At 47.7% G+C, this 27,361-nt stretch overlaps 1 protein-coding gene across 4 annotated transcripts in view; it reads left to right on the top strand.

Annotated features, from left to right (window-relative positions):
• TTC28 (tetratricopeptide repeat domain 28) overlaps positions 1-27,361 on the top strand; it is a 108,117-nt gene that overhangs the window by 55,109 nt on the left and 25,647 nt on the right. For all 4 annotated transcript variants that reach the window (XM_064727357.1, XM_064727355.1, XM_064727359.1 and 1 more), the window contains 6 exons: positions 5,624-5,771; positions 7,323-7,595; positions 8,611-8,741; positions 20,826-21,333; positions 23,946-25,287; positions 25,595-26,118. In XM_064727357.1, the coding sequence (XP_064583427.1) occupies positions 5,624-5,771; positions 7,323-7,595; positions 8,611-8,741; positions 20,826-21,333; positions 23,946-25,287; positions 25,595-26,118 (2,926 nt within the window). The remainder of the gene's footprint in view (positions 1-5,623; positions 5,772-7,322; positions 7,596-8,610; positions 8,742-20,825; positions 21,334-23,945; positions 25,288-25,594; positions 26,119-27,361) is intronic.

Here is a 27,361-nt window from a genome sequence, read left to right as displayed (position 1 = left end):
AGAACAGGCTCTGAATGCAGCAGAGATTATTCCTGCTGTTTTTGGCATCTTCTCCTGCTCTGGCAAACCAAGGGAGCATTATGGAAGAAGCATTTTCTGTGTGTTTGCCTTTCCTGCCCCCATGGCCGACTGTCCAGGATCTGAGGCTGACAGCAGCACGAGGGTGGCTGGAGTTTCCTCCCCTGTGTACAATGGCAGCCTTTGTCTAAGACCAAGGTGCTTTTTTTCAAGTTTTCCATGTTTGTTTGACAGGAATTTTCTGCTGCAAGCTCTTCTGATGCTGTTCCAGTTTTGCTCCTCTGTCTCTGTTATCCAGTTAATGTTGGCCAGCATTGTGCCATGTCCATGAGCCTGTGGGGTGAGGTTTGGTGGCAGGGCAGGGTGGCCTGTGATGGCTGTGGGGATCCTGCAGAAAGGGAGGAGGCACAGGAGCTCCTGAGCAGGGAGGGGAGATCCCAAATGTAGAATCTGTTGCTGCATTCCTTGTGGGCAGGACCTTGACTTGGTTTTATTTGGCAAAATATTGGGGAGCTTAAAGGTCCTATTCATTATTTACATGCTATGCCTTTTAAAAATACATGTACTGTATTTTTATCTTCATTGTATATTTTTATTAATTATAAACCAGTTACTGTTGCCTGAAACAGTTCTTGCATGTTGATATCAGAAGATTTAATAAAAATTTCAGCTCCCTTCTTGATATTGGCCATTCAGTAATGACATTTGCATTCTAATCCTGTTTGAGATTGCACAGGGAAATCTAGCATTCAGGGTCTAGCCAGTTACCTAGATGGGATCTCAAATGATGAGATCAAAAGAGCTAATAAGCATGTTTGTTTGTGTTCCCTGGACACTGCAGCCATCAGTCCAGTGGCTGCTTCTAGTAGGACAGATAGAAATTCTCTTTTTACATTAAATGGGCTATAATAAACACAGTGGAAAATACTGGAGTGTACAGAAACTACGTGGGCCAATAAATTGGGCAGAAAACCTAGGACTTGTGCTCAGAATTGCAGACAGGGGCTGTGCCTGCCCAGGCAGATGCTGACTGTGCCCCAGAACTGCCCTGTGCTCTTCTCATGCTCATACAAGTTTGGTAAAATTATGTTGAGGGTAGGAGAAGCAGTAAAATCTTAATTCCAGCCATGAAAACATGGGATGTTCTGAAAAGCTTGGGGCAAGTCTGCAAAAATGGGTGGCAAAACGTGAATGAGGTAGGAAGATTTATTCCCCTTTGGGTGCTGTGCTGGGAGTGATGCCACTTCACCTGGCTGCTTCTGTCCTGAGGCCAGCAGTGTGAGCAGCATCTGTGTTGTGCATGGCTCAGAAGTCTCAAGTGCCAAATATATTTTGCCAGTTAATTAATTAGAATAATTTATTTTTGCTTCCAAAATATCAAGAGTGCTTTCAAAGGTATTATGGATAAGAAGTGCTGTCTATTCCTTGTGCTCCCTCCTTCCCTTGGCTGTATGAAATTGGTAGCTGGGCAGAAGCTCAGCCTGGCTGTGAGAGCCTGCACTGGTGTTTGATTCTCAGAGATGTGTGGGAATCTCACTTAACAGCCTCTCCAAGGTAGAATCAGGTACTTGATGAGATTGGCTGCTTTGTAGAGCTGCTTTGGACTCTTTAATCCTCTTCCCTTCCCAAAGGGTTCCTGCTGGCAGGAGCCGCTCTCCCTGTCCTGCAGGCACTGGGTGTGCTCAGGCTGGAGGGGTGGCTGCAGGTGCTGGAACCCCTGCCATGCTGGGACTCTGGGGGTAGGGACAGCACAGCTGTGTCCATCCTGCTACAACAAGGACAGGAGAAAATAATTCCCATTGGGGGAGATGCATCTGGTGCCAAATTCCAGCTGAGAATCAGGCTTTCTTCTTGCACAGCGCCTTGTTCCTGGAAAGTGTGGTGCAGAGACTGCAAAAATGAAAGGGATGGTTCCAGCTGTCTGTATTGAGACAATGAGAATGCAGAGAGCCAGGTTAGAAAACACCTGCTGTTTCTGTCTTGTCTTTAGTGAAACAGTGTCTCTCTCCTTGCTTTAATCTTCTTAAAAGGAATTGATAGTTTTTTCTTATTTGGGATCAATGGAAAATTAATGTAATTGTTACTGTAGAGTGAGCACTGTAGTATCTTCACATAATGTGATTTAAAATTTAAAGCTCTCTCAGCAGGGGAAGGCTCTGTCTGTGTCGGGACCAGGAGCTGCTCCTTGGCTCCTTCCTTCAGCTGCAGCTGCTGGCTCCCTGCCTTCCCTTTTCCTCTCCTCTTCCAAAGGGTGATTCTCACCATTTCCTCTTTGCAGACTTTTCCCCTTGATACAGTGTCTTCATTCCAATGCTAAACTAACTTGTGAGTGCCTCTTGGGGAGGAAATAGGTGATGTGAATGCTTTTTATTTATTTAGTTAAAGGTCCGTGGGGAACACAATGTGCAGAAAGCATTCTTGTGTATGCTGGAAACTGGAAGAGGAAGGAAGGAAGGGTTTTTTGCAGGAGAAAAATAGGCCAAAAAATGTACTTTCTGCTATGATTAATAGGGTTCTCTTTTGGGCTTTGAATGTTGTATTTGTATTCAAATTAAGCAGTTTCCAGGGGCACTTCCAGGAATAGATGTGGGGAGCGGATAAAAGCCCTTTCCATAAAGGATGTGCAGAATGTGCGGAACTGAACTGGACATTTGTGGATCTTGTCTCCTCCTGTCACCTGCAGCCTGTGTGTCCCCTCCATGTGCAGGGTTCAGGGGATGGGGGTGGTGTTTGCGAGGTCCCCAGGACGAGGTGAGAAATGAGAATTTGACTCAAAGTTCTCAGAAGGCTGATTTACTATACTATTCCATTCCATTCCATTCCATTCCATTCCATTCCATTCCATTCCATTCCATTCCATTCCATTCCATTCCATTCCATTCCATTCCATTCCATTCCATTCCATTCCATTCCATTCCATTCCATTCCATTCCATTCCATTCCATTCCATTCCATTCTTCCCTATCCTATCCTATCCTATCCTATCCTTCCCTATTCCAAAACTGTACTGAGATAGACAAAGGCTACATCAGAAGGCTTCACAAGAATGACTAATAAAAACCCATGACTCCTCAGAGCCTCGACACAGCTGGACCATGATTGGTCATGAAATTAAAACAATTCACATGGAACCAATCAAACATTCACCTGTAGGTAAATAATGTCCAAGCCACATTCCAAAGCAGCAGCGATCAGATAATTATTGTTTTCACTCCTCTCTGAAGCTTCTCAGTTTCCCAGGAGAAAATCCTGGGCAAAGAGGATTTTTCAGAAAATATCATGGTGACAGATGGGGGGGGGTTCCATTTGCCAGCACTCAGGATGTGCCAGTGGAGCACAAGGTGCTGAAGATGCCCACTTGGAGCTCAGTGCTGGTGGCTGTGTGTCCTTCTGACCCAGGCAGGCACAGCTGTCCTGACCAAGCAGCCTTGTGGGCTGGAGAGGTCCCAGTCAGAGTCGTGCTGTGTCCAGCTCCCTCTCTCATCAGGCAGTAAAGAAACCAATTAAATGGTAATTCTGCAAAAACAAGACTTAATAGTGTACAGCATGATTTAGGTGACAGTTCACACTCTGCTGGGAGGACTTGTGCTTGGTGGCTGCTGCATGTTGTTAGTTCTTTGTATTTTCTTTGATTTAAAGCTTCATGCTTGTAATCTAGTTAACAATGAATTGGGTTTCCAGTACAGTGGGTTATTTGGTTCAATAAGAACACATTTATACTAAAGGTTAATGAAAAGCATTTTGCTTTCATTGAATTCATTAAAAGGGGTTCTACAATCAAGACTTACTAATGGAAAAGAGATTAAATATTCATGTCTCTAAATTTCTCACATCATTTCTGATTTTCCTTAATCTCTCCCTTCCTGGACTGGAGTCCAAAAATGCCTGAATGCTCTAACGAGTTCAGAAATTAATTAAAGAGTTCTCCTGTTTAAGTAAAAAGACTTCCCAGATGTATACCTAATGTATCTTGAGTGCAGATCTCTGTGCTATTATGGACCAAGAGAGAGTCATGAGGTCCTAGCCAAGAGAGCCAATCTCAAGGAGCAGAATTGGTTCTTAAAGCACTTTTAAATAATACAAATAATGCTTTATCCTCTTTATTTGTGCTATTGAAATAGGTTTGAATGAACTCAAAATGCAGCAAAATTTGCATTAAAAAGGTATTGACTGGGCATGAAGATAAAACCTGAGTAACAGGCATCAAAGGTGCTTAAAGATTCAAGACCTTTTTATAGCACAGTGTCAGATGTGTGTGCTACAAATGCTTGAGTACTTTGTAAATGCTGGATTGTGGTTTCTGTGGTCTTTTCCCCCAGTATCTCCCAGGCAGCTCTTGATACCCTTTGGGCCAGGGCTTTGCCTGTGCTCATTGTGTGAGCAGGGTGTGTGTCTGAAGTTCCTGCTTTGTGTCTAGGTTCCTGGTATGCCAATTTGTGCAGATTTGGGAGCTCTGTATGGGAATGCTTTGCAGCTGCATATTGATGTTGCTGATGTAGAAATGGAGATACATGGTGATAGGAGATACAAGTTACTTTGAAGGTATTGCAGGTTCCCATAAATGGTTTTCTGGAAAATGAAGAAATGAAGAAAAATGGTCTTGTAAACAGTTTCAGAATTATGAGCGTCTATAGTCTAAGAAGCTTGTACAGATCAATGTACACATGTGTATGTGTGTGTGGGTTGTATATATAGTGCACTTAGCAAGTGGGGCAGTGCTGGACAGTGTCTGGGTATGAATGGAGAAAGAAGGCTCAGCTCCTGGCTGCATCTTTGTGTTGTGTTTCATTGTAGCTTGAGCTCTCAGTACATTTTGGGCCCTGCTAGTGCTGGGTGTTGATATTGGATTCGCTGGCAAGAGCTGATGAGAGAGGGAGTGGGTTGGTTCTATGCTTGGTGAGCTAAGACTGAAAAGGAGGGTCTAGAGAAAAAGCATCTGGTTATAAGTAGTTAAAACTTGTATTTGGCCATATCCAAGAGGAAAGCTTTGCTTTACTAGAAGTGACCAACCCTAGTTCCCAAAACAGTTCAGAATTCTTGCTAAAGCTCAAAAGGTGATGACAAAGCTCAGAAGGTGATCACATTGAGTGGGTCCACGCTGGTGGGGTTCACAGACCAGACTGCAGTGTCAGTGGCAGTGATTGTAACCTCGTGACCAGAGGTGCCATGGTGTGGTCTGTTGCCCACCAGCACGAGGTCAGGAGCTCTGTTATTTGTTCCTGTTTGTGATGGCTCAGTGACGGGCATTGTCAGGAGCTGTGTTATTTGTGTCTGTTTGTGATGGCTCAGTGATGGGCATTGCTTTCCCTCTGTTCCTGCAGGAGATGTGTTACTTGTTCCTGTTTGTGTTTGTCATTGCTTGGCCTCTGTTCTTTCAGGAGCTGTGTTATTTGTTCCTGTGTGTGATGGGCATTGCTTTCCCTCTGTTCCTGCAGGAGCTGTGTTATTTGTTCCTGTGTGTGATGGGCATTGCTTTCCCTCTGTCCTTTCAGGAGCTGTGTTATTTGTTCCTGTGTGTGATGGGCATTGCTTTCCCTCTGTTTCTGCAGGAGCTGTGTTATTGTTGCTGTTTGTGTTTGTCATTGCTTTCCCTCTGTCCTTTCAGGCATACTTCCGTCAGGGCGTGGCCCTGCAGTACCTGGGACGCCATGCCGACGCTCTGGCCGCCTTTGCCTCGGGGCTGGCGCAGGATCCCAAGAGCCTGCAGCTCCTGGTGGGCATGGTCGAGGCCGCCATGAAGTCTCCCATGCGAGGTAAGCACGTGGGGAGTCCCAGAATGTGAGCACAGGAGAACCTGGAGGGCTGAAGGGAAAGATTTCAAGATTTGGCTTCTCTGCCGAGTCAGGAGGATGCCAAGAATGGAGCCTGAAGTTACAGAAGGAACCAAAACTATCTTGCTGGTTAAGATGGTGATAGCCAGCTTGAGGAGCACTGGAGATGAATCAAACTGGGTTGGTACAGCAGTTCCCATGGAGTCCTTGTTCATTTTCCCTTTTTCCAGTATCAGTGCAGGCAGAGGTGTGTGCTGCTGTGGCGCTGCCTGTGTTGTTACTGGAACAACTTCCCATGATGTTTAGGTTGGGAGCAGCACATCTGAAATGCCCCAGGCCAGTGTTTGCCCCAGAAGAGCACATCAGCAGCTTTTCTGTGGTACTGCTGTCTCTGAAAACACAGCATTCCAGAAGGCAAAAAGGCTGCTCTGCTAATTTGCTTCTGTTCAAGCAGTGTTTGCAATCACAGAGACCTTGAAGCCATATGAGCTGTGCAGTGTTTTTCTCTTTCATCGTGTCCCCGTTTCCAAGATTTTTTTCTCTAGAGGAAGGGGGTTGTCTCCTCCTAGCTCTGTGTTTCTTGCAGGCTTTGTGCTGCAATGCCCTAATGCTGTTAGTCAGGAGGGAACATGGCAATTGTCCTCCTCAGCAGATGGTGCTGGGGGCCACAGGGCTTAGGAGCCAAGGAGCACTGAAATGAAAAAATATCCTTGTTGGTATTTGAATTTTTACAGTGTTTTTCTCCATCCTCAAAAACGAATTCTTCTGGAAGTTTCTGTCCTATACAGCAGTTACCTGGTGAATGCAATTTGATTTGCTCCCCAAAGGTACTAAGGCTGCTGCTTAGATTGCAGGCTACATGGTATTCTGTGGGAGCATCCCCAAATTTGGCAGGATGATCTCTGGCTGACTGCCCTGCAGCTGTGTATCAACTGTGCTCCCTGCTGCAGTTAGACAAATTGAAGCAGTTGGGCAGGTCCAGTGCTATCATGCCACAGAAGCACTGCCCCCTGTAGAAGGAGCAGCTTCTTTCTGCAGTTTTGGTCACCTCTCTTAGCACAAATCATGTGCTTGGGTATCTGGACAGGCACAGACTTTGCAGACATTCATCTGAAGATTTGTACTCAAAAAGCAAGAACTGCAATGCTCTCAGACACTGCAGATGGCCCATTTCCAGTCTCCTACAAAATTCCACAGATATCTTCTGTATTCCTTCTGCCATTAGGCCAGATTTCAGAGCTCAGGATGAGATTGCTCTATGCTGAGGCTGCTCTAAGCTCTATTTTTATGCTGCCTTCCTGAAGTGCGTTCTGCAAGGCAAACAGCAGCTTGCCAGGTGATCTGTCTTGATGTGCCACATCTTAGATGGTACCTTTGAGCCCCAAGCTCCCTTAATAAATCTTCGTTAAATCTGGGCTGTCTGGCCCTTAAGTCATGTGTCATCTGTTTATAAAAAAGTCAAGATGAGTTTGAAGGTGATTCCTGATGCAAATTGGTTTGCTGAGTACCTCTGTCTTTGGTTTTGCGCTTCAGAGTCCCTGGAGCCCACCTACCAACAACTGCAGAAGATGAAGCTGGACAAGAGCCCCTTTGTTGTGGTGTCCGTGATTGGCCAGGAGCTCCTGACTGCAGGCCACCACGGGGCCTCTGTGGTGGTGCTGGAGGCTGCCCTGAAGATTGGCACGTGCAGCCTGAAGCTGCGGGGCTCGGTGTTCTCTGCGCTCAGCAGCGCCTACTGGTCCCTGGGGAACACGGAGAAAAGCACTGGATACATGCAGCAGGACTTGGACGTGGCCAAGAGTTTAGGTAAGAATGCTCCTTTCACTCCTGGAGTGCTGGGTGGGCACTGGTGAAGCAAATCAAGAGCTAAGTTAATGATCAGCATCTCTCTGGAATGCTCTGTGGGTTTTCACAAGGTGCTAAATCTGATCTGAAGCTTCTGAAATGTGCAGCCTGCAGGTTTGTGCATCCCTGTTTGCCTGCCTGTGTGAAGGGGCAGATGATCAGTGAGTGTGCTAAGGTTCTACTGGGTCTTCTAATTACCTGATGTCATGTATGTGAGAATTGCTTTTATTCCCTGTGTTGACTTGGGCTCAAAACCCTACATGTGTCTTAAATGAAGCCATCTGCTTTTCCAAGATGGACAAAAGTACTTAACCTGAGATTCTGGGGCAGTAGCCAGGGAAGGAACAAATCAGTAGTGACACAATAATGAAGAAAGAGTGTTTAAAAATAAACAAATCCAAAAATTCCCCTTGAGTTCAGTATATTCTGCACAACAGTGAGAGCATTTGGCTTCATGGGATGCTGTAGGAGAGCAGACAGGTGTGAGACAAAGCCCTGGCTGTGCAGAGCTGGAGAGACAATGCCCAAAGGCTTGAGCCAGGACTGTTCACTCAGAGCATAGGGACTGCTCTCTTTGAGATGGTTGTAGGTGTACTTTGTACATCTGAGCTGAGCTGTGCTGCAGAATTGCTTTCTGGAGAAAGCTGGCATGCTTTGTGCTTATTCTAGGCCTTGGCCATTGTCTGACCTTCACAATGTCAAGCAAGGAATAAACAGGGAGGAATGGAAAATTGCCAAGTGTTAGGCCACAGAAGAAAGTAAAACAATTCTAAAAATAAGATTGATGGCTACTTAGAAGTTTCTGAAGGCCAGCAAAGAGAAAAGTTTGGCTGTGTATTAAACATAAAGATGAGTTTGTTCTAATGCTGGTTCTCACATCACAGCATCACTTGTACCCCATGTTTCAGTCTTCCCACTGGATGCTTCCAGCAGTGCCTGTATTAGCTAATCTTTGTTTTGTTTGCATGTGACACAGGTGACCAGACAGGAGAATGCCGAGCTCATGGAAATCTGGGCTCTGCATTCTTCTCCAAAGGAAATTACCGGGAAGCCCTTACTAACCACAGACATCAGCTGGTGCTTGCCATGAAGCTCAAGGACAGAGAGGTAGGAAGCCTTTTAAACAATCAAACCTGGTAGTCTACACTGCATGGTTTTCCAGAGAGATCAAAATTACTTGTCTGCTCTGTTTTACCCCAAGAATTTGAGAGCTGTGACTTCTCCTCCTGGGTGTCCACTTGCCTTTTGTTGAGGAAAGTCTTTGTAGATAATGATATGTGAGTGTGAGGGGCAGGATGCTTGGGTTGCCCATTTGCCTCCCCCATCTCTGGGCTCTGAGCAGGTCCTTTTGCCTCCCTGCCCCTTACCATCCACATTCCTACAGCTCAGAGGCTCTGGGCTCCAGGGCTGGGAGCTGCTGCTGGGTCAGTGTCAGTACCACATTGCTGCAGCTGAGCCCTCTGTCCTCAGCACATTTCCCAGTGTTACAGGTGCTGCTGACCTGGACTCTGCTAAGCTGCCTCCTAAGCTGTGCCTTTTCCTGCCAAGAAATGGGCAAGATCCCTGTCCCCAGTGCCTGCATAAAATACACTTAGTCTAAACACCAGTGAGAGCAAAAAGAACCCATGTAAACCTGAAAACAAATTGTGCAGGATCTGCTTTGCCTTGACCATTCAGTTGTGCTGGGCTCCCTGCCAGTGCAGGGAAGTGGCTGCATGGCCTGAGGAGGCTGTCCCAAGGCATTTCTACTGAAAGTTCACTGTAAGGACAGAATCATATTTTAGTGCACAGATACAAAACCTATCCCCTGCTCCTGGGATTCCCCTCTAGTGTGAGTGGGAAAATGGAGACTGATGATTGCATGGCAGCAGGGCAGGTGAGAATTCCTGTAAGCACAAGTGGTTTTGGGAGAAATCTAAAAGCTGAGGAAGATCAATTTCCCATTGGCAAGTTGTGGAAAAAATCTGCTAGAATTTGCTAAATGCTTTACTAACTTGGTAAGTTAAATAGCAATAAGCCCTGGAAAAATGCATCTTTAGTAGGTTGTGGAAGAACTGTGGCTGGGGAAGGGACTTGCTAGACATTTTCTTGATTATTTTACCAGCTGGAAAACCTCCTGAATCACTCCTGATTTCCTTGTTTCTGTTCATGAAGAGCACAAAAGCTGTTACTTGTCATTGTTTGTGGAGTTTTCTTGATCTGGGTCCCTGTTGCTGCTGACAGAGTAACGTGTGTGGCTGCTGCTCTTCTGTGGGGTTTCTTGCCCCATGGAAGAGCCCCATGGGTTTCATCCCCGTTGTGGGGCATGGAGGCAGCAGCAGGGGAGTTGATGTGCTGGCCAAGAGCACAGCAGCCCCAGAACCCCAGGCTGGCCTGGGATGTGGGGCTGGAGCATTTTCCTGGTGTTCAGCCCACTGATTTAAACAGATCTCACTGAGGGGAGTCCAGGGAATGAGGGCTAATGGTAATAGTCCTTAGTTCATGACACATCTGGGCACATAATTAACAGTTATTGACAACAAATGACTACTTGGTTTAGCAAGAAAGCTGAGCTTCTTGGATTTCCTGTAGGATGTAACCACAGGAAATTAATTTGGCGCTTTCTGATGACATCATCTTGACCACAGAGCTTCCTCTGAACAAAAAGCTGTTTTTCTTGGCCTCCTTTGCAGACATTTTTATAATGCAAATGTTATAAAGTTGCAGTAGGGCTGATGTGAATTCCAGCAGAAGGGAATTTGGTGTGTGACTGTAATGAGGTAATTGTTTTACCCCTGACTGTACAAAGAATTGGCAGAAAAGGTAAAAAGTGCTCCTTTGTATGGGATACTGCTGTCTTTGGAGGGCCTGTCAGGTTCTGAGGCTGCTGGAGCAAATGTTTGCTGTGTTGTGCTGCCCATAAATGGAGGAGGAGGTTGCAGAGGGTCTGTTTGGAGCACTCAGGTCTGTCCACCCCCATGCAGACCTGGAGAAGGGGAGCTGTCAGCTGAGCAGGGAAGCATCTCAGCTGCTCACAGACACTCAGGATTTTACATGTTTTTCCTCCTTGGCCCAGGGAGTCTGTACAGCCTCTGTTACAAACACAGGCTCTGTGTCCAGGCAAGCCATTTGCTCCTTCAGTCAGTGTGGGGAGAAGTCAGAGCTGTTTAGCTGTACTGTGTCCAGAGAGAGCATGGGGCAGGTGTCACTGGGATTTGGCATATCTGTCGTGTCTGTAAGAGGGAATTTGGGGGATTGAACACAAGGATGGGTTTGGTCTGTGCAGGTGAGAGAGAAGACTGGTTCTTAGTGAGATGCTGTGAAGGGCACCATGAAACAGACACCTCAGGTAAGGAATGGGATGGATTTTTTAACCAGCTTCAGCAGCTGGTCAGGAAATTCAAATGAGCTAGTTCTGTGGCCAGTCCTGTCCCTGCTTCAGCCTTGTCACTGGTGGCAGGGTGGGCATCACTCATTGTGTGCCCCATGGTAGCAGAACAAAGTGTAACCATCCCATCCTGAGTGAGGAGAGTGCTCACAGCCCAACTGAACTCACAGGGAACACATGGGCAGGGGGCTGCAGGACCCTGCTTGGGGCCTGTGGCACCTCAGGAGCTGATCTTGGCACCAGCTCCAACTAAGGCCCATGCAATTTGTGCAGAGGTGGAAAATCAAACTTTCCTGGGCTGGTGGGGCCCTGGTCTTGTCTTTTCCTCACTCAGAGCCAGCTGCAGGCTGTTGGGGTTCACCCTCTCCTGTCCTGCAGGAAGGAACTGCTGCCTGTGCAGGGGTCATTGCCACTGAGCAGGAACAGGAGGGTTCACTCTGAGCAGACCTGGCTGCAGTGGAGTGAAATGTTGTCTTTATTCCTTGCTGATTGATTGAGATGGATAAAGAGTCACAGCCCTGTCCTGGAGCAGCAGCAGCCTCATGTTCTTGTGATGTTTTCCATGCTCTCTGTGTCTGAAATGTCAGCACTACTGTCCAGCAGTCCATGTGCCAAGGAAATCCCATTCTGCTAGCTTGGGCTGCTGCTCTTTTTTCCAGTCTCTGCTTAGTGCTCATGAAAGTGCTGGGAGTTGAACAAAGAGAGGTTCCCCAAAGCAGCAGCCAAGGTGCTGGAATGTGCCAGAGGAGGAGTGGCAGATGATGTTAGCAGGGAAGACTGCATCACATTATTTAGCTTGTTGTCTTTTTCTTGTCACAAAAGCTGGCTCTGATGAGCAGCAGAAGCTTGCAGCCTGTTTCTCCTCAGAGTGGTCTAAGGGCTGCAGTTACACCAGCCCATAATGCAGATGCTGAGTGTTATGTCTATATTCTCTTTCTGAATTAATTGCTTTGGTTTTAACAGCAGGTAGCCTAATCTCCTGGAAACCATCAGGTAACTCATGTAGGTAGGGTGTGTTGATGCCACATCACAAGCTGTGATTTAGACAAGGATTGTGCAGCTGATGAGCTATGCCAGGATCAGAGGAAAGAATAGAATCAAAATGTAAATGTGAAAGCTTTCAGTGCCTGTAAGATTAGTCCCCTGTGTCCCTTTTCATTGCTAGCTGCTCCTCAGGTGTCCAGAACTGTCTTGTATTAGGAATTCTGTAGGGCCAGAGTGCCATGTAGAGCCAGTGATGTGTGATTTCTTGGGACAGGTTGGGGTGACCCTTTTTGATGACCCTTTTGAATGTTCCTTCCAGAGCATTTCATATAGAGAAGTAACACTTGAGTTTTGGATGGACAGGAAAGAGAAAGCTGTGGAGCTCCTTGGGTGCAGTGTGCAAACCCTGACAAAGGCTGTGCTTGAATCCTGCCATGCAGAGCCCATGGACACCACAGGAACTCTCAGTCTCATAGCTCCCTGCTCTCCTGGGCCCTCAGACGCCTTCGATTACAGCCCTGCTGTTCAGAAATAGCAGGGCAGCGTGGCAGGATCACAAACCAGCCATCATGAAATGAGTGCTTGTGCTGCCAGCAGGGAGCTCTTGGGGAGGATGCTGCTGCCAGGAAGCCACTGGGTGCTGGCAGCCCCTCTGTGTTGGCTGCCAGGCATGCTCTGAGCTGAGCTGAGCCTCTCCCTGGGCTGCAGCATCTCTGCACCATGCAGGAGTGAACACAAGGGTTGGGTGAGAAAGAGGATTGTCTGCAGCCCTGAATTCTCCTAGGTGCAGCTGAGCAGTTTCTGGTGTCTCTTTTCTCAGCAGTGCGGCTGAGGGAAGGGAAAGAGCTGAGAACTGTTATAGGAGCCTCCTTGAGTCAGGTCTAATAAGCTCTCAGAGGGTCTATAACACACCCAGGATAGCTCAGCTGCCCTTGGAGGCATAAAAATCAGCAGGATGGTTTCTGTTGCAGTGTTGGAAACAAAAAGGTTTAATAAAAGGCAAAATAATAAACAGAGAAAAACCAAGCCAGGTGCAAAAGGTCCTTGCTCCTGGTAAAGCACCTCACAAAAGTGATTAGTTTCTTTGTTCACTTCTTTTTCTAGTAAATTGCTCAGGTGGAACTTTTTGGCTTCTGTCCAATTAGCCATCCTTATGTTTGAGGTGAAGTCCCCTAGGCCTGTCAGTGGGGTGGCTTTTTCACCTAATTGAGGAGAGAAACTTCTGGGCTTCTTTCCTTTTTGAAGGGACAAAGGATAGTTTTGTCACTCTGTCAACAAAGGACAGACTGATGGACTGTGTCAGTACTGTCTTGCCCCTTGTACTGTCTTGGGTTGACTGATGATGACCAACAGCTTGCAGCCATCATTCCTGGCCTGGTTTTGAAGGGATTTCCCTCCACCTCCCTCTGGAAGCAGCTGTTTGTGGAAGGAAAAGGTGCAGACCTGCTGGGGCTCAGTGCCCTCTTATTCCTGACCCTTGTATCAGCCTCTGGCTGCTGCCCTGGACATCTCCACGAGCATCTGGGGCTCTGGGAATTCTCTGCAGCAGGTGGGTGTGCTCAGTAACTGGATGAGCCAGGTTTTGCTGTCTCAAGATGCTTTTTAAAACGATTGCAAATGTAAGGCAGAGTTCATGTTTGCAGCTTCAGCAGATTTTGTTCAGAAAGGCTGACTATGTGCAGGAAATGGGGATGATGAAGATGATAATTAGAACTGGGTAGTTAAATAGCACAGAAGAAAGATGTTTATTAAGCAGGCTTTGGTGGGTTTTCTGTGTCACCTTGCTCTGGCATATCTATGACGGTTCTTGTGTAGCAGGGGGAATAGCAGAATGCAGAAATTCCCACTGGAAAGAGAAACCATGGGCTTGTAGCCCAGGAGATTCCAGAATCTGGGTGCTCTGCTTCCTGATACAGAAGGCATTGCCATGGATGTACCTGGGATTGCTGGATGTACCTGGGCCATGGCTGGGAGGGGTCACCAAGCCCTGGCATCCCTGGAGAAGGGGTATTATTGAGTATGGTTACTGGGGCAGACAATCCTTGCTTGGATTTTGTTGGGAATTTGAACATTCTGTAACTATCTGAACATCTTTTGTGAGCATCTCACAAAGTAGTTATTTAGGTTTGCAGTGTTGGTCATTTTTCCCAGTCCTCTTCAAAGCAATGAAACTCAGTATAAAGCTCTCACATTTGGTAGAGTGCAGCTCCTCGCTTCAGGCTGTGCAAATCAAAGATCAAATTTCACCCTCTTGTTTCCAGAAGGAGATGCAGAAGGAAAGATAGATCATTCCTTTCTAATGAAATCTGTAAATTCTGTAAAGCCAAGGTTTTCTGCCCTTTCCTGAGGGGAAGGGGAAATGCTTTCCAGGTGTCCCTCCAGCCCTGCTTTGTCTGTAAAGTCACTTCTTCAGTCAATAGCAGGGCTGTATGGATTCAGCCTTCTCCCTGACCTTGTATGAATTCTGGTTTGGAGCAGCAGAATGGGTTTTTTTTTTTGTTCTTCTGAGTTAAATCTCATAGAGGATGTGCTCCTTACCAACAGTTTTGGATGGAGTGTGGAGAATCCCATCCATTCATGAGCTGCACAGGAGGGAGCCCATGGCAGTGTCCCTGCCTGTGGGATGGATTTGTGTGGCTCTCAGCCATACAAAGAGGTGGTCTGGCCCTGGGGCTGCCACATTTTTCAGAAAGGAAAAATCTGAAAATCTTACGACCACAGTTGTTTTGTTATATTTGCAAACAATCTGGAAAATGAGGACAGGATATAAATACCTTACAAATGAGAACTGGAAAGAGTCTTCAGGCTAAAGCAGTTTGTCATGCCTGGAAACATAGGCTAAGATGTCAGAGGCAGGCTGTGATGAGGAAATGATTCCAGCCTCTCAGTGCAGACAGCAGTGTTGCTTTATTAGGGATCCAGGGCAGACTGCCTTGTACCCTGGAGGAAGGCTGAGTGCCAGCTGCTGGGAGAACACTGATCTTTGGAGTTCATTTCTAATTCTGGGTCCACTGGTGCTGTATTACAGCTCAGACTGAATCACCTGTGTGCCTCAAAGGATGAGTTCAGTGATGCGAATCAGCCTTAGTGCCTGACCTTCAGCATTTGGATTTATATCTGAGAGTATAAATTCTTTGCCTTTTTCTGTCCTTAGCAGATATTTTAGAGTCAGCTTGACAGGATTCATACAGGTTTGTCTGGTTTAAAAGTGATAGGATTAAACAGAAGGAAGAGAAATCTGACTGGTGCAGGAAATTTGGGAATGCACTAAAAGGCCATATGCTTTGTTTTGTTTGGACTTGTGACTCCAGAGGGAAATGTAATACTTCCTGAGGATCTCCTTTAAATGTCCCCATTTGACCTCCACAGCACATGGATTTTAGCTGAAGGAAATGCAGTCTTCTGGTTTTACTTTCACAGTGTCTGCAAAGCTCAGCTTGCTGCTGAGGCCTGGACCTGGCTGCAGGAAAAGAAACGAAGCAGAAAACTGCAGGAGCTGCAGCTGCAGCACTCTGGGTTTTCAGGAGGTCCACCTCAGCCAGGGCTTTTCTCCTCTGTATTGAGTTTGCAGAGAGGGGATGTCCAGCTTGTGAACAAGAGTAGCAAGGGTTGGCACAGGTCAGCACACTGCTGTAGGAGTTGATGTTTTCTTTGAACTTGTTAGATCCAACTTTGTGACTTGCTGGCTTATTCTTCCTGACTTTGACCAGGGTATGAGTCACTCCTCAGGGTCACCACCATGGAGAAGCTTGTGGTTTTAACTGAGGAATACTTACATCACCACTAAAAATGTCAAGTCAGCCATCCTCCCTACAGTGATTGCTCACAGCAGCCTTTCAGATTATGTCCAGAAAGAGACCAAATTTGGGCTACTTGGGGTAAAGATAGATCAACCCCAGGTGATGGGTAGGCTTGATGATGAGATCTCCTTTGTAGTGTTCTTGGGCTGGTGTTTTTTGTGTGATTTCTTTGCAGAATGAGTGGAGCTCTGCAGAGCCCACCCAGAAAGGCAGCCCACTCCCCAGCACCACAGGGTGAGGGGTGTTGCACCAGGTGCCACAATCAACAGCCTGGTCAGTATGAGTGACAGGCAGATTTACTCCTAAAAATGGAATTAAATAGTTGTTGCTTCAGCTTTCCAGCAAAACCTTGCTAACTTGGTCAAAACTATTTGCAAAATTACTCTGTTGAGGGTATAGCTCAGGTTTACTTTTACAAGTGTTCTAGGCAGAAACAGGCACCTTGCTCCTAAATGATAAGGGAGGAGATGGAGTCAGTGAATTTTCCACTGGAATGGAGCAGCCTTATTTTGATCTCCAAATGAGCAGCTGAAAGTCAGCATTCCCCTTGAAGAGGAACAACTGTGAATGGTCTGACAGTCAAACCCGCAGTGCTGCTCACGTTTGCCTGGATTCATGTACTTCATGTGATGCTTTTGCCATGGAAAGGGAGAATGAGAAGTCCTCTGAAACATGAACAATTTCCTGAGCAAGTAAAACAAGAGAGGGCTGGGAGCAGATTGTCAGCACAGTCCATGGCAGGCTCTGTTGTGAGCAGTAGCTCTGTGGATTTTACCCATTAATCAAATGGGAGCCAGGACCATCTCTTTATGCTGTATATTTTGAGTCTTTCTATTGTGTCATTAATTCCTTGTTGTCCTCTTTCATTTGCTAGGTACAAAGCTCCTTTCAGGCTTTCAGATATTAGTGCTGCTGTTCCATGGCTTTGGCTTTTTTGGAGGTTTGCTCTTTGTTAAAGACTGAGATTTTCTACAAATAAATAAGGATATTGATTGCCAGGGATATTGATTTCAGTATATTTTGCCCTCAGTAAATAATTGTCTAAAAGCAAATCCATTCCTTCTTTGTGTGTATGATCATGTGTGAGAGGGGAGGGTATTGCCTGCTGCTTCCTTTCTGATTTTCTAAAGCATGGCACACAAAGGAAACAGCTGGATGTGGGACTGGCACATCTGCCTCACCTTGAAAGGAGGAGAGAAGGACAAGTTTTAATTTTGATGGGGCATCTGCTCTGTTTGGATGTGAGATTTGTCTTTGTGCATAAATCAGGCATTGTCCAAGCCAGGCTGAGGCACACCTGAGGATTCTGAAGAAATGATGAAGGGGCTTAATAGAAGTGGAGCTAAAGTGCAGTTTACAGCAAATTATCATTTTAGCAGGTCCTGGAAGTACCCCCATCATAGTGCTGTCCTGTCTGTGTACACAGCAGCTCCTTGGTCCTTACCTGTAAAACAAACAGCTCCTGTAGAGAAAGAGCTGGGATGTGTCCCTGGGGTCAGTTATCCTGAGCCTTCCTACCTGGAGCAATTCCAGCAGTGTAGGGCACAGTGAGGTTTTACTGAGTGAGTTTACCCACAGCACTCAGCCTGTGCTTTCAGAGCTCTGTGTGTGTGTCTGTTCTGGAACAATCTGCTCCCCTCAGAGCACTCTCAGTGAACCAGCACAGCTTTGCTTGCATTCAGGAGCAAGGGCATGCAGGTGAGGGGTGATGGGGGCAGATGAGGAGGTGCAATGGCTTTTTGGGGTGCTGCTGCCTGCCCCCAGTACAGCTGGGATGAATATCCATGGTAATTTGCTGCATACAGCTCCACTACATCTGTGGGATCAAGCTGCTATTACTGTGTGCCCACAGGGAGAAGGGAAGTTGAAAGAAGCAGCATGAAGCAGGGATGCTCCATCTCTGATCAGTCTTAATTAATGTCTGTGTTCAGGGATTAAGGGTACCTTACAGTGAGATACCAGGCAGAACATTTTCCATTAACTTGTCCGTTTCAAGATGATTATGGAGTGTTCTCATTTAAGCAGGCTGTGCACTCAGGTGAAGGCTTGTTTAAATGTAACATGATTGGGAAATGACCATTCTCCAGCAAAGGTGAAATATCTAGGGAATGCATCTCTGTATTGTCAGGTGCCATTCTGTGATGTACATCTGTTTAACATCAGACTCTGCCTTACTCAGCTGAAAAACCTGAGCTGGCTGTTGCTTCTGAGAGAAAGACTGCACTTAGGAACCTTTTTCAGAACTCCCTTCTGTGCCTCAGCTCAATGGCAGAAGAATCTGCTTTCTATTAAAGTGATAAATTGCTTAATTGGAGGTGTAAGCAACCCCCACTGTAAAATTTGTCTTTGTCAGATACATAAAACATTGATTTTCTTTGTTTGCTGTTGCAAGCCCCCTGTGGTATGGAGCTGCAGTCTCACATCACCCTGCTACCAAGCAGAGGTGTGTGCTAGCAGAGATGGAGTCTGTTTGCCATGTGGCAGCTGTGTGCTCTCCCTGCAGTGAGGAGGGAACACCCCATCCCTCTTGGGGCTGAGCCACTTGGGGTTCCCAGTGGATCCTGTAATGTGGAGGATTTTATTAAATACACAGTCATGAATTTATCTTCTGGACAAATTCATATTATATATATTCCTAATCCCTTAAAGTGAGTCACTGGAGTCACCCAGCAGATATTATCACCAAATTGGTCCTAAACACTGCTATAGGGGCAAGCTGCCCTTACTGCCCCCAGAGCACACAGAGCTCTGATGGGTATCTTGTGAGAATTGCTGCTGCACAATCAGCCCCAGCCTGGGGCAGCCAGGAGTGCCACAGGCTGTCCTCATGCTGACTCCCAGAGGATTGAGAAGGGCTGTTCTCAGGTCAGGTAACAGTGGAAGCTGGTGCAGAATAAAACATGAGGACCATTGGAATGAAGGACACATCAGAGGTGGCCTTCCTGCCTCGTCTGTGTGTCTGGGCGAGCCACAAAAAACAAAACAACCTCAGCTTTGTAATCAAGTTGTGATATTTTTCATCAGTTCTTCACCCTTTATTTTCTATTTCTCTTTTTGTCTCCTTCAACTTACTTTTCTGCTTCACTAGTCCTCCTGCCACATCTTTGTTTAGATAATCCAGCCCTGGGCACTCAAGCATGTCAGCCAAGTGTTTTTGCATGCTCTGAGAATGGTTGCCAAACTTGTACCCTTCATTCTAGGTCTTTAATGTGAGCCTGGGCATGCTCTTGGGCTAAGGGATTAGGAGCCCTAAGAATAAACATTTCCAGCCTCACAAATTTCAATTCCTATCATCTGCTTCCCATTCTAGGAGACATCCTAAAGATTTCTTCCCATGTGCGGGATGCGCAGTCCCTGCTTCTGTCAAGTTTCTCTTGTGCACACACAATCTGAGATCTGCTGCTTTCCATTTATGCCTCTTTTCCCCAGCCATAGCCCATTAACATCATCTGAGTCTCTGCCTGATGGCTTTTGGCCAGAGCTCATCTTTTCAGCGATCTGCACGCATGGATGTCCACTTTTTTTTTATTTTAGCAGCCCCAGGAGACACCAGATTTCACTGACTCCTTGTTTTCCAGAAAGGCATTTCTATTCTCTTCCCAGCAATAACAGAAGTTCTGTTGCTGGTGGTGGCCAGTCTTGCAGAATTTCTGAACTTTCAGGCTGGGTGAGTTCTCACAGCTTTGTACATGGTTTTTCTTGGCCCAGGGGGTGCTGCTGCCTTGTTCCAAAGCAGTGGGCATGATGCTTCCTTTTAGGATGAAGGGGGCTCTGATGCATCTTGAGGCCTGTAATGGGCCCCACTTTGGTCTGGGTCTGTAGAAGATGGCTGCTTGTATCTGGTTTTTTCCCTTTTCTTCCCTACTTAGATTGCAAGTGACTCAACACTCTGTATATATTAAGCTTCATGAAGATTTGTGTAAAAATGGAGTCCAATTCAGAGCAATAATTTTTGTGTTGGTTTTGTAACAGCCTCCAAACAGGCCCCCACAAACTCTCTAAGAGCTCTCCCTCACATTGTCAGCCAAGAATTTATGTCACTGTGCTGCTGAAGAGCCTGTCCAGGGCCAGACCACCCCAGTTCTGCAGCCAGGGTGACCAGCATGGAGCAGGAGCCAGTCCCAGCTCTGCCTGTGGCCACGCCAACAGCAGCTGCTCTGCTCTGGCTGCACTGAGGAGGAGCTGGGGCCACTGCCAGGACTGCCCAGGAGCTGTGAGGGGCAGCCCTTGGCCAGCTGCTGCCCTCACCCTGACAGCTCCTTTTGGGAGGTTTGGAACTGGGTCACAGCTGGGCAGCAAAGGAGATGCACATGCAGGAACTGCAGAGGAGTGGGGGTCAGCACGCTGGGGTGAGCAGCCTTGCTGAGGCAGCAATGTGTGAGGAGCACATCCCTGCCCTTGGCTCCTTGCCCTGCTGACTGGTTGGGAGCTCTGGCTCTGCCAGGTGGAAGGCAGGTTTGCATCCTGGGAGATGCAGAGGGCAGAAGAATCTGATTCTCAGATAATTTCTCTTATTAAATACAGCTGTTTCTTGGTGGTAGGAACTTGGGTTTTCACAGCACTGTATTTAGGTAGGGTGTGCCTAAGGGACAGAGGATCCAGCTACTGAAATGCTGTTGTCTTTGCTGCATTCCCTGGATTGTGTGGGGTGACAATAAGAGCTGTGCTCTTTGGAGCATGGTGTACTTGGTGAAGCAGAGGTATGGAAAGATGTTGGTAACTACAACAATCACTCTGTCTCCTGAGTAGTCTCTGCATCTTTGCAGTGCTGTCCTTCCCCTCTGCCAGGAACAAACACACACTGCATACGTCAAAGAAAGAGGTAGTCCAACCCACGTCCTCCTGAGGCCACCCCATCCCTTCCTGCTGCCTCCACAGAAGCTGCCTTGAGCAGTTTAGAGCTGCAGAGAGCAGGTTTTCTAGTTGGTAGTCACATTCTTTCACCAGAATGGCCTCTCATGGTTTTGATTTCTAGGACTGGGGCCATCTGACTTGTTGCCATGAGTGCTTGTACTTACATGGTCTCCCTTTCCTCTGCAGGCAGCATCCTCAGCACTGAGCAGCCTGGGCCACGTGTACACAGCCATCGGGGACTACCCCAACGCCCTGGCCAGCCACAAGCAGTGCGTGCTCCTCGCCAAGCAGTCCAAGGATGAGCTCTCCGAGGCGCGGGAGCTGGGCAACATGGGAGCAGTGTACATCGCCATGGGGGACTTTGAGAACGCAGTGCAGTGCCACGAGCAGCACCTGAAGATCGCCAAGGAGCTGGGCAACAAGCGGGAGGAGGCTCGAGCCTACAGCAACCTGGGCAGTGCTTACCACTACCGCAGGAACTTCGACAAGGCCATGTCCTACCACAACTACGTGCTGGAGCTGGCCCAGGAGCTGGCTGAGAAGGCCATTGAGATGAGAGCTTATGCTGGCCTGGGCCATGCAGCTCGATGTATGCAAGACCTGGAGAGGGCTAAGCAGTACCATGAAGAGCAGTTGCACATTGCTGAGAGCCTGCAGGACCGAGCTGCTGAAGGCAGAGCCTCCTCCAATCTAGGTAAGGTCCTGACATGGAGCAGAATTTGTCATGGGATGCTGAGAGCTGCTGCTAAGATAGCCAAGATCTGCTGTGTGCTGTCTTCTTAGTCACCCCAGTTTCACCAGGCTGCCTTAATAAATTAAACAGGCCCTTGGCAGATTGTGTGCTGCTGTACTGCATTCCGTGTTCAATTATTAAGTTCCTTAGAAAAACACTAGAAAGCACAAACTCACAGCAAAAGGGAAATGAAAAGATAAAATGCATTTGAGGAGCTCTTCAGGAGTTAGGAATAAATGTAATTCTTGCACTAATGCAAGAAGTGATGTGGCTTGTTACCTGGCCATTTCTTTGGGAGGTTGTCAGCACCATATGTCGATATATTGCTGCCTTGTTAGTTGAGAGACACGTGGATCAAATCCTAACTAAGTTTGTTTTCCAAATATACTCATTGAAATACTAGGGTATAGGAGTCTTACATTCTCCTAAGGAGCAGCATTGGCAGGCTGGGAGAGGCTGAGTTCCATTCAAGTGAAGCCTAATTTCTCCTGCTGCCTCACAGCACCAGATGTGGGAGTTACCAAGGTTGCATTTCCATCTCTGCCATGGCTGTGGCAGTTGTGCTGCCAGTGCTCCAGCTGTTTTTTGGGATGTGTTCTCAGTTGGCTGAGAACAGCAAAGCAGGGCTGGTGCTGGGATATCAAAATAAGTGTTTGTTGGCAGCCCCTGAATCCCAGCCCTTGCAGGCTGCCCCACGCTGTAAATCAGCTCCTGTTTCTGCTTGGCAGTTGGCACTTGGTTCATTTGTAGATGCTAATTGTACTCTGATGTTATCAACAGCAGGTAATTGAAAAGAACTTGATGAATTACTTAATTTCTCTTAGTAGCTGAGTCTTCAGGAGCTGAATGAAGAAGATAAGGGGAACTGCAGAAAACAAAACAATCACAGCTTTTTAATTAGTGTTGCAAATCTCCTCCTTTACACAAATTGAGGCGGATCCTTGGGGCAAAATAGGTTTGTGATGCAAAAATGCTTGTGGGCAGCTTAGCATGAGAGAGCAGTGAGCATGAGCAAGGTTTCTGTTAATGTGACAGCACCCAGCAGGCAGGAGGGCTGGCAGAGGAGGTCTTGCATGAGCAGCAAAGCACAAACCACATTCCCCATCTCTTCTCCAGTGTGGGACCTTGTCTTGGGGACCCTGTGGCTGCAGTCCTGGGGAGACGCAGAGATGTGAGAGATGGACTGCTGCAGCAGAGAATGTTTCTCAGTGTTGGATTTTAGCCTAAATATAACTTTGAGTTGGTATGCTGACTCAGCCACTCCACACTTTGTGTTAGAATAGTTCTCTGAGCGCGGGGTCTCACGTTTCAGCTGTTATTTGGCTGTATTTTTTGTCTTCTCTGTCAGAGTTAAGTTATACTGGAGAAAGGGAACATGCAGTTCTTGTTGAGACACTCTATTATTGTTGTTTAAAATGCATCCAGTACCAATCAAAAAGTCAAGTTTTAATTGTCTCTTTCATCTAATCCACATGCAAAACAAAACCTCATCAAAATAACCCTGCTGACAGGCAAAAAAATGTATCTAAATGTGTGTTTCTAGGCCAGAATGTTAGAGTTGGCCTCTCTGCTGAAGCAACAGACATTTTCTGTTGCATTTCCCTAATGCAGATGGAAAGCACCCTTAAGCGTGTGATCCAGTGTTAAGCAGGGCAGACATGGAGTGTAACAGAGCCCAGCTGCTGCAGTGTTCTGCAGGGAGATACTCTGTACTCTGGGATGAGGTGAGCAGGAGGTGATGGACTGAGGATGAAGCACAAGCTATCAGCCTTTCACAAGATGTGGAGTTTAACCAGAAGTTTCAGGTTCTTAACCTTTGCAAAGCATCTGGTATTTCCAAACACTCAGGCTCCATGTGGAGACCAGGCTTTCCAGCCTCTGCAGTTTTAATGGTTCTCACTATGATGAAGAGAAGACAGTTCACATTATTAATAGAACACAATTTAAAGTCTCTTGGTGCTGCCTCTTTCCAGCTCCAAGAGAACTTCTGTACTTCTTTTCTGTACTTCTTCTCATGTGCTTATCATGTTGTCCAAAAATGGCAGATATTTTCTCTTTAAGCTTTTGCAATTAATGTCAAAAAACATTTGCAGGGCCTCCTTCAGTGGCTCCCAAACCTCCAGGCTTGTTCCCAGGTGTTTGCAAAGTAGCCACAGGCATTATTAGCACAGGATTTAATTGAAGTGTAGGTGGTATCATCAGCAGAACCAGAGCTCCCGTTCCCATGTCTCATAACAAATGCAAGATGATTCGACTGAAATTGAAAAGCATCTGCAAGTGCTGTCTCACTGAATGTGTTGAGTCTGAGCTCTGGAGCTACCAGGTATCACTTCTGGAAATAAACAGTGATTTTATAGGGCCAGACTGTGTCTGGTTGTTGTGGTGAATGGGTGCTTTTGTATAACATGAAACCTAAACCTTCCCTGTGCTTTCCCTGTCAGAAGCAAGGAGGCAGAAGGGCTGAACAAACAGCAGGGAAGGGGCTGGGCTGCAGGCAGCCCTGGCGTGCAGGATGCTGCAGAGGTTTCGTACAGAGCCCTGTGTTTGTTGAGCTGGTTTCTGCTGTTTTCCAGGAATCATTCACCAGATGAAGGGTGACTATGACACGGCGCTGCGGCTGCACAAGACACACCTGTCCATAGCGCAGGAGCTGAGCGATTACGCGGCCCAGGGCCGGGCCTACGGCAACATGGGCAACGCCTACAACGCCCTGGGCATGTACGACCAGGCCGTCAAGTACCACCGGCAGGAGCTGCAGATCTCCATGGAAGTCAACGACCGAGCTTCTCAGGCATCCACACACGGCAACCTGGCTGTGGCTTATCAGGCTCTGGGGGCCCACGACCGCGCTCTGCAGCACTACCAGAATCATCTCAACATCGCCCGGGAGCTGCGGGACATCCAGAGCGAGGCACGAGCCCTCAGCAATTTGGGCAACTTCCACTGCACACGGGGAGAGTTCGTGCAGGCGGCTCCGTACTATGAGCAGTACCTGCGCCTGTCCCCAGAGCTGCAGGACATGGAGGGAGAGGGGAAGGTTTGCCACAACCTTGGCTATGCCCATTATTGCCTCGGGAACTATGAGGAAGCTGTTAAGTACTACGAGCAGGATCTTGCCCTAGCAAAGGATCTTCATGACAAGCTGAGCCAAGCCAAAGCCTATTGCAACCTCGGCTTGGCCTTCAAAGCCTTGATGGACTTCAACAAAGCAGAGGAGTGTCAAAAGTACCTGCTGTCCCTGGCACAGTCTCTGAACAATTCCCAGGCCAAATTCCGAGCTCTGGGGAACTTGGGGGATATTTTTGTCTGTAAAAAAGATGTACATGGTGCAATAAAATTTTATGAGCAGCAGTTGAGCTTAGCCCATCACGTTAAAGACAGGAGGCTGGAAGCCAATGCCTATGCAGCCCTGGGCTCTGCATACAGGATGGTGCAGAAGTGTGACAAGGCTTTGGGTTACCACACGCAGGAGCTGGAGGTGTACCAAGAGCTGGGGGATATGTCGGGTGAATGCAGAGCACATGGTCACCTTGCTGCAGTGTACATGTCACTTGGGAAGTACACCATGGCCTTCAAGTGCTACGAAGAGCAGCTGGAGCTGGGGCAGAAGTTGAAGGACCCCAGCATTGAAGCCCAGGTCTACGGTAACATGGGCATTACCAAGATGAACATGAATGTCATGGAGGAAGCCATTGGCTACTTTGAGCAGCAGCTGGCCATGCTGCAGCAGCTCAGCGGGAATGAATCCGTACTGGATCGGGGCCGAGCCTATGGGAACCTGGGAGATTGTTATGAGGCTCTGGGAGATTTTGAGGAAGCTATAAAGTATTATGAACAGTACCTGTCTGTGGCTCAAAGCTTGAACCGTATGCAAGATCAGGCAAAGGCCTACCGAGGCTTGGGCAGTGGGCACAGGTAAGGAGCTGCACGTGTGTTGTGGTGTCAGTGAAGTACAAGTGCAATCAATGCAGTGTGGTGCTGATGGGGCGTCTGAGGGCCTCACACACACACAAAGTGATGTGACACAGGAGTTAGAATCCTGTGGATGCTGAGGACTCTGCTGACAGCTCAAATTGTGAAGTATCCAGAGAGGAGGAGGTTGATTCAAAAGTGCTGGGGATGTCTACTGGGGGAAAGCCCCTGGCCTCCAGGGGAAATGGCAAAACACCTTCTTTCAAGGAAATACCGACAAAATAAACACTGCTGTTTTCTTCCCTTGTAGGGCCATGGGAAGTTTACAGCAGGCTCTGGTGTGCTTTGAGAAGAGGCTCGTAGTGGCACACGAGCTGGGGGAGGCATTTAACAAAGCCCAGGCTTACGGGGAGCTGGGGAGCCTGCACAGCCAGCTGGGCAACTACGAGCAAGCCATCTCTTGCCTGGAGAGGCAGCTGAACATCGCCCGGGAGATGAAGGACCGAGCCCTGGAGAGCGACGCCGCCTGTGGCCTGGGCGGGGTCTACCAGCAGATGGGCGAGTACGAGACAGCCCTGCAGTACCACCAGCTGGACCTGCAGATCGCCGAGGAGACCAAGAACCCCGCGGGGCAGGGCCGCGCCTACGGCAACCTGGGCCTCACCTACGAGTCCCTGGGCACCTACGAGAGGGCTGTGGTGTATCAGGAGCAGCACCTCAGCATCGCGGCGCAGATGAACGACCTCGTGGCCAAAACCGTGTCCTACAGCAGCCTGGGGAGGACTCATCATGCTTTACAGAACTACTCGCAGGCTGTGATGTACCTGCAGGAAGGTGAGAGGATGAGTTGCGCAATAGAGAATGTAGTGTCAGAAGGGTGGGAGATCTGAAGACGGGGAGAAGTGAGGTACTGTAAACATGGCTCAAAAAAGATGTGTTTGACAGTGGCCTTTGATCACTTCCTGAAATACACAGAAATGCAGAAGCTCTTGCAGACATCCACAGCTACTGCTGAGCATCTGTGAATAGCTGTCTGTGGAGCTGTTACAGCCATCCTGCCATCTCAGTTGGAGCCTTCTTGGTGTCCTCTGGACAAAGCATGATCTATGCCTTCCTCAGGGCATCTTAGGTGCCTCAGAGCATGAATCTGGACTGCACCTAGCAGAGTCGCTTTGTAGAGCTCATTTGTGCCTGAAGGTGTAAACCTTCTCTATAAATGGCATTGCATACCAGGATTTGGGTCTGGGAAAATCACAGAGGATTATGATTAATCTCTCTGATCCTGAAAGGTCTGTTAGGAGAGATTTATGCCTTGCTCTTCTTACATGTTCACCTAGGATTGAGACAAAGTGGGTGAGTTCTCCTAAAGTCTGAATGAAAACAAGTGCTGTTGATAGAAAGGTGAGAGAAATTCAGCCTGAGGTGTCCAGGAGCTGTCTGCCACTGCTGAGTGCTGGGTCAGTGCTGGCCTGGGAGCTGTGCTGCTGCAAGGGGGTGCAGCATGCAGGCAGCAGCTGATCACACTGTGGGCTCTGATGCAGCAGATGAGCAATGTAGCTGGAGTGTATGAAGCTGGAGGCCGAAGGATGTATTACATCAGTTAGTTTGGTTTTCTTGAAACTGACCTTGGCAGGATTCCAGTATGCTGTTGGAAGGGGAGAAATGAAACACAGCTCCTTCTCCTGGTGTGCTGCAGAATTCCTGCATAGCCTGGGAAGGCTAGCTGCTGCTGAGCTGCGTGGTGACAGCCAGGGCCCTGCTCACCAGGCTGGGGGAAACCCGAGGTGCCTCAGAGGAGGTGTCCCTGTTGTCAGCAGGGGCCACCAAGGCGGAGGTTTGGAGTGTGTGGAAGCAGGGACAGCACAGAAAGTGCTGCTGGAAGTGAAGTGAGCTCCAGGTCGTTCAGGCCAGCCCCTGCCCTGTGCTCAGCACATAAACCATGCAGAGCCTGCCAGAGGGCTGGGGAGAGCTGATGGGAAGCAAGCCAGGAATGTGGCAAGAGGTGTCTTTTCTGGCAGTGTTTGACAGCTCAGTGTGATTTTGTTTCTCTGTATGGCTTTTAGGGTTTAAAAGTTGA

The sequence above is a fragment of the Zonotrichia leucophrys genome, chromosome 15, assembly GCF_028769735.1.
Source record: "Zonotrichia leucophrys gambelii isolate GWCS_2022_RI chromosome 15, RI_Zleu_2.0, whole genome shotgun sequence".
In the NCBI taxonomy this organism is placed as follows: domain Eukaryota; kingdom Metazoa; phylum Chordata; class Aves; order Passeriformes; family Passerellidae; genus Zonotrichia; species Zonotrichia leucophrys.
The sequence above is the reverse complement of the archived record's forward strand: the minus strand, read 5'-3'. Positions and strand labels throughout refer to the sequence as shown.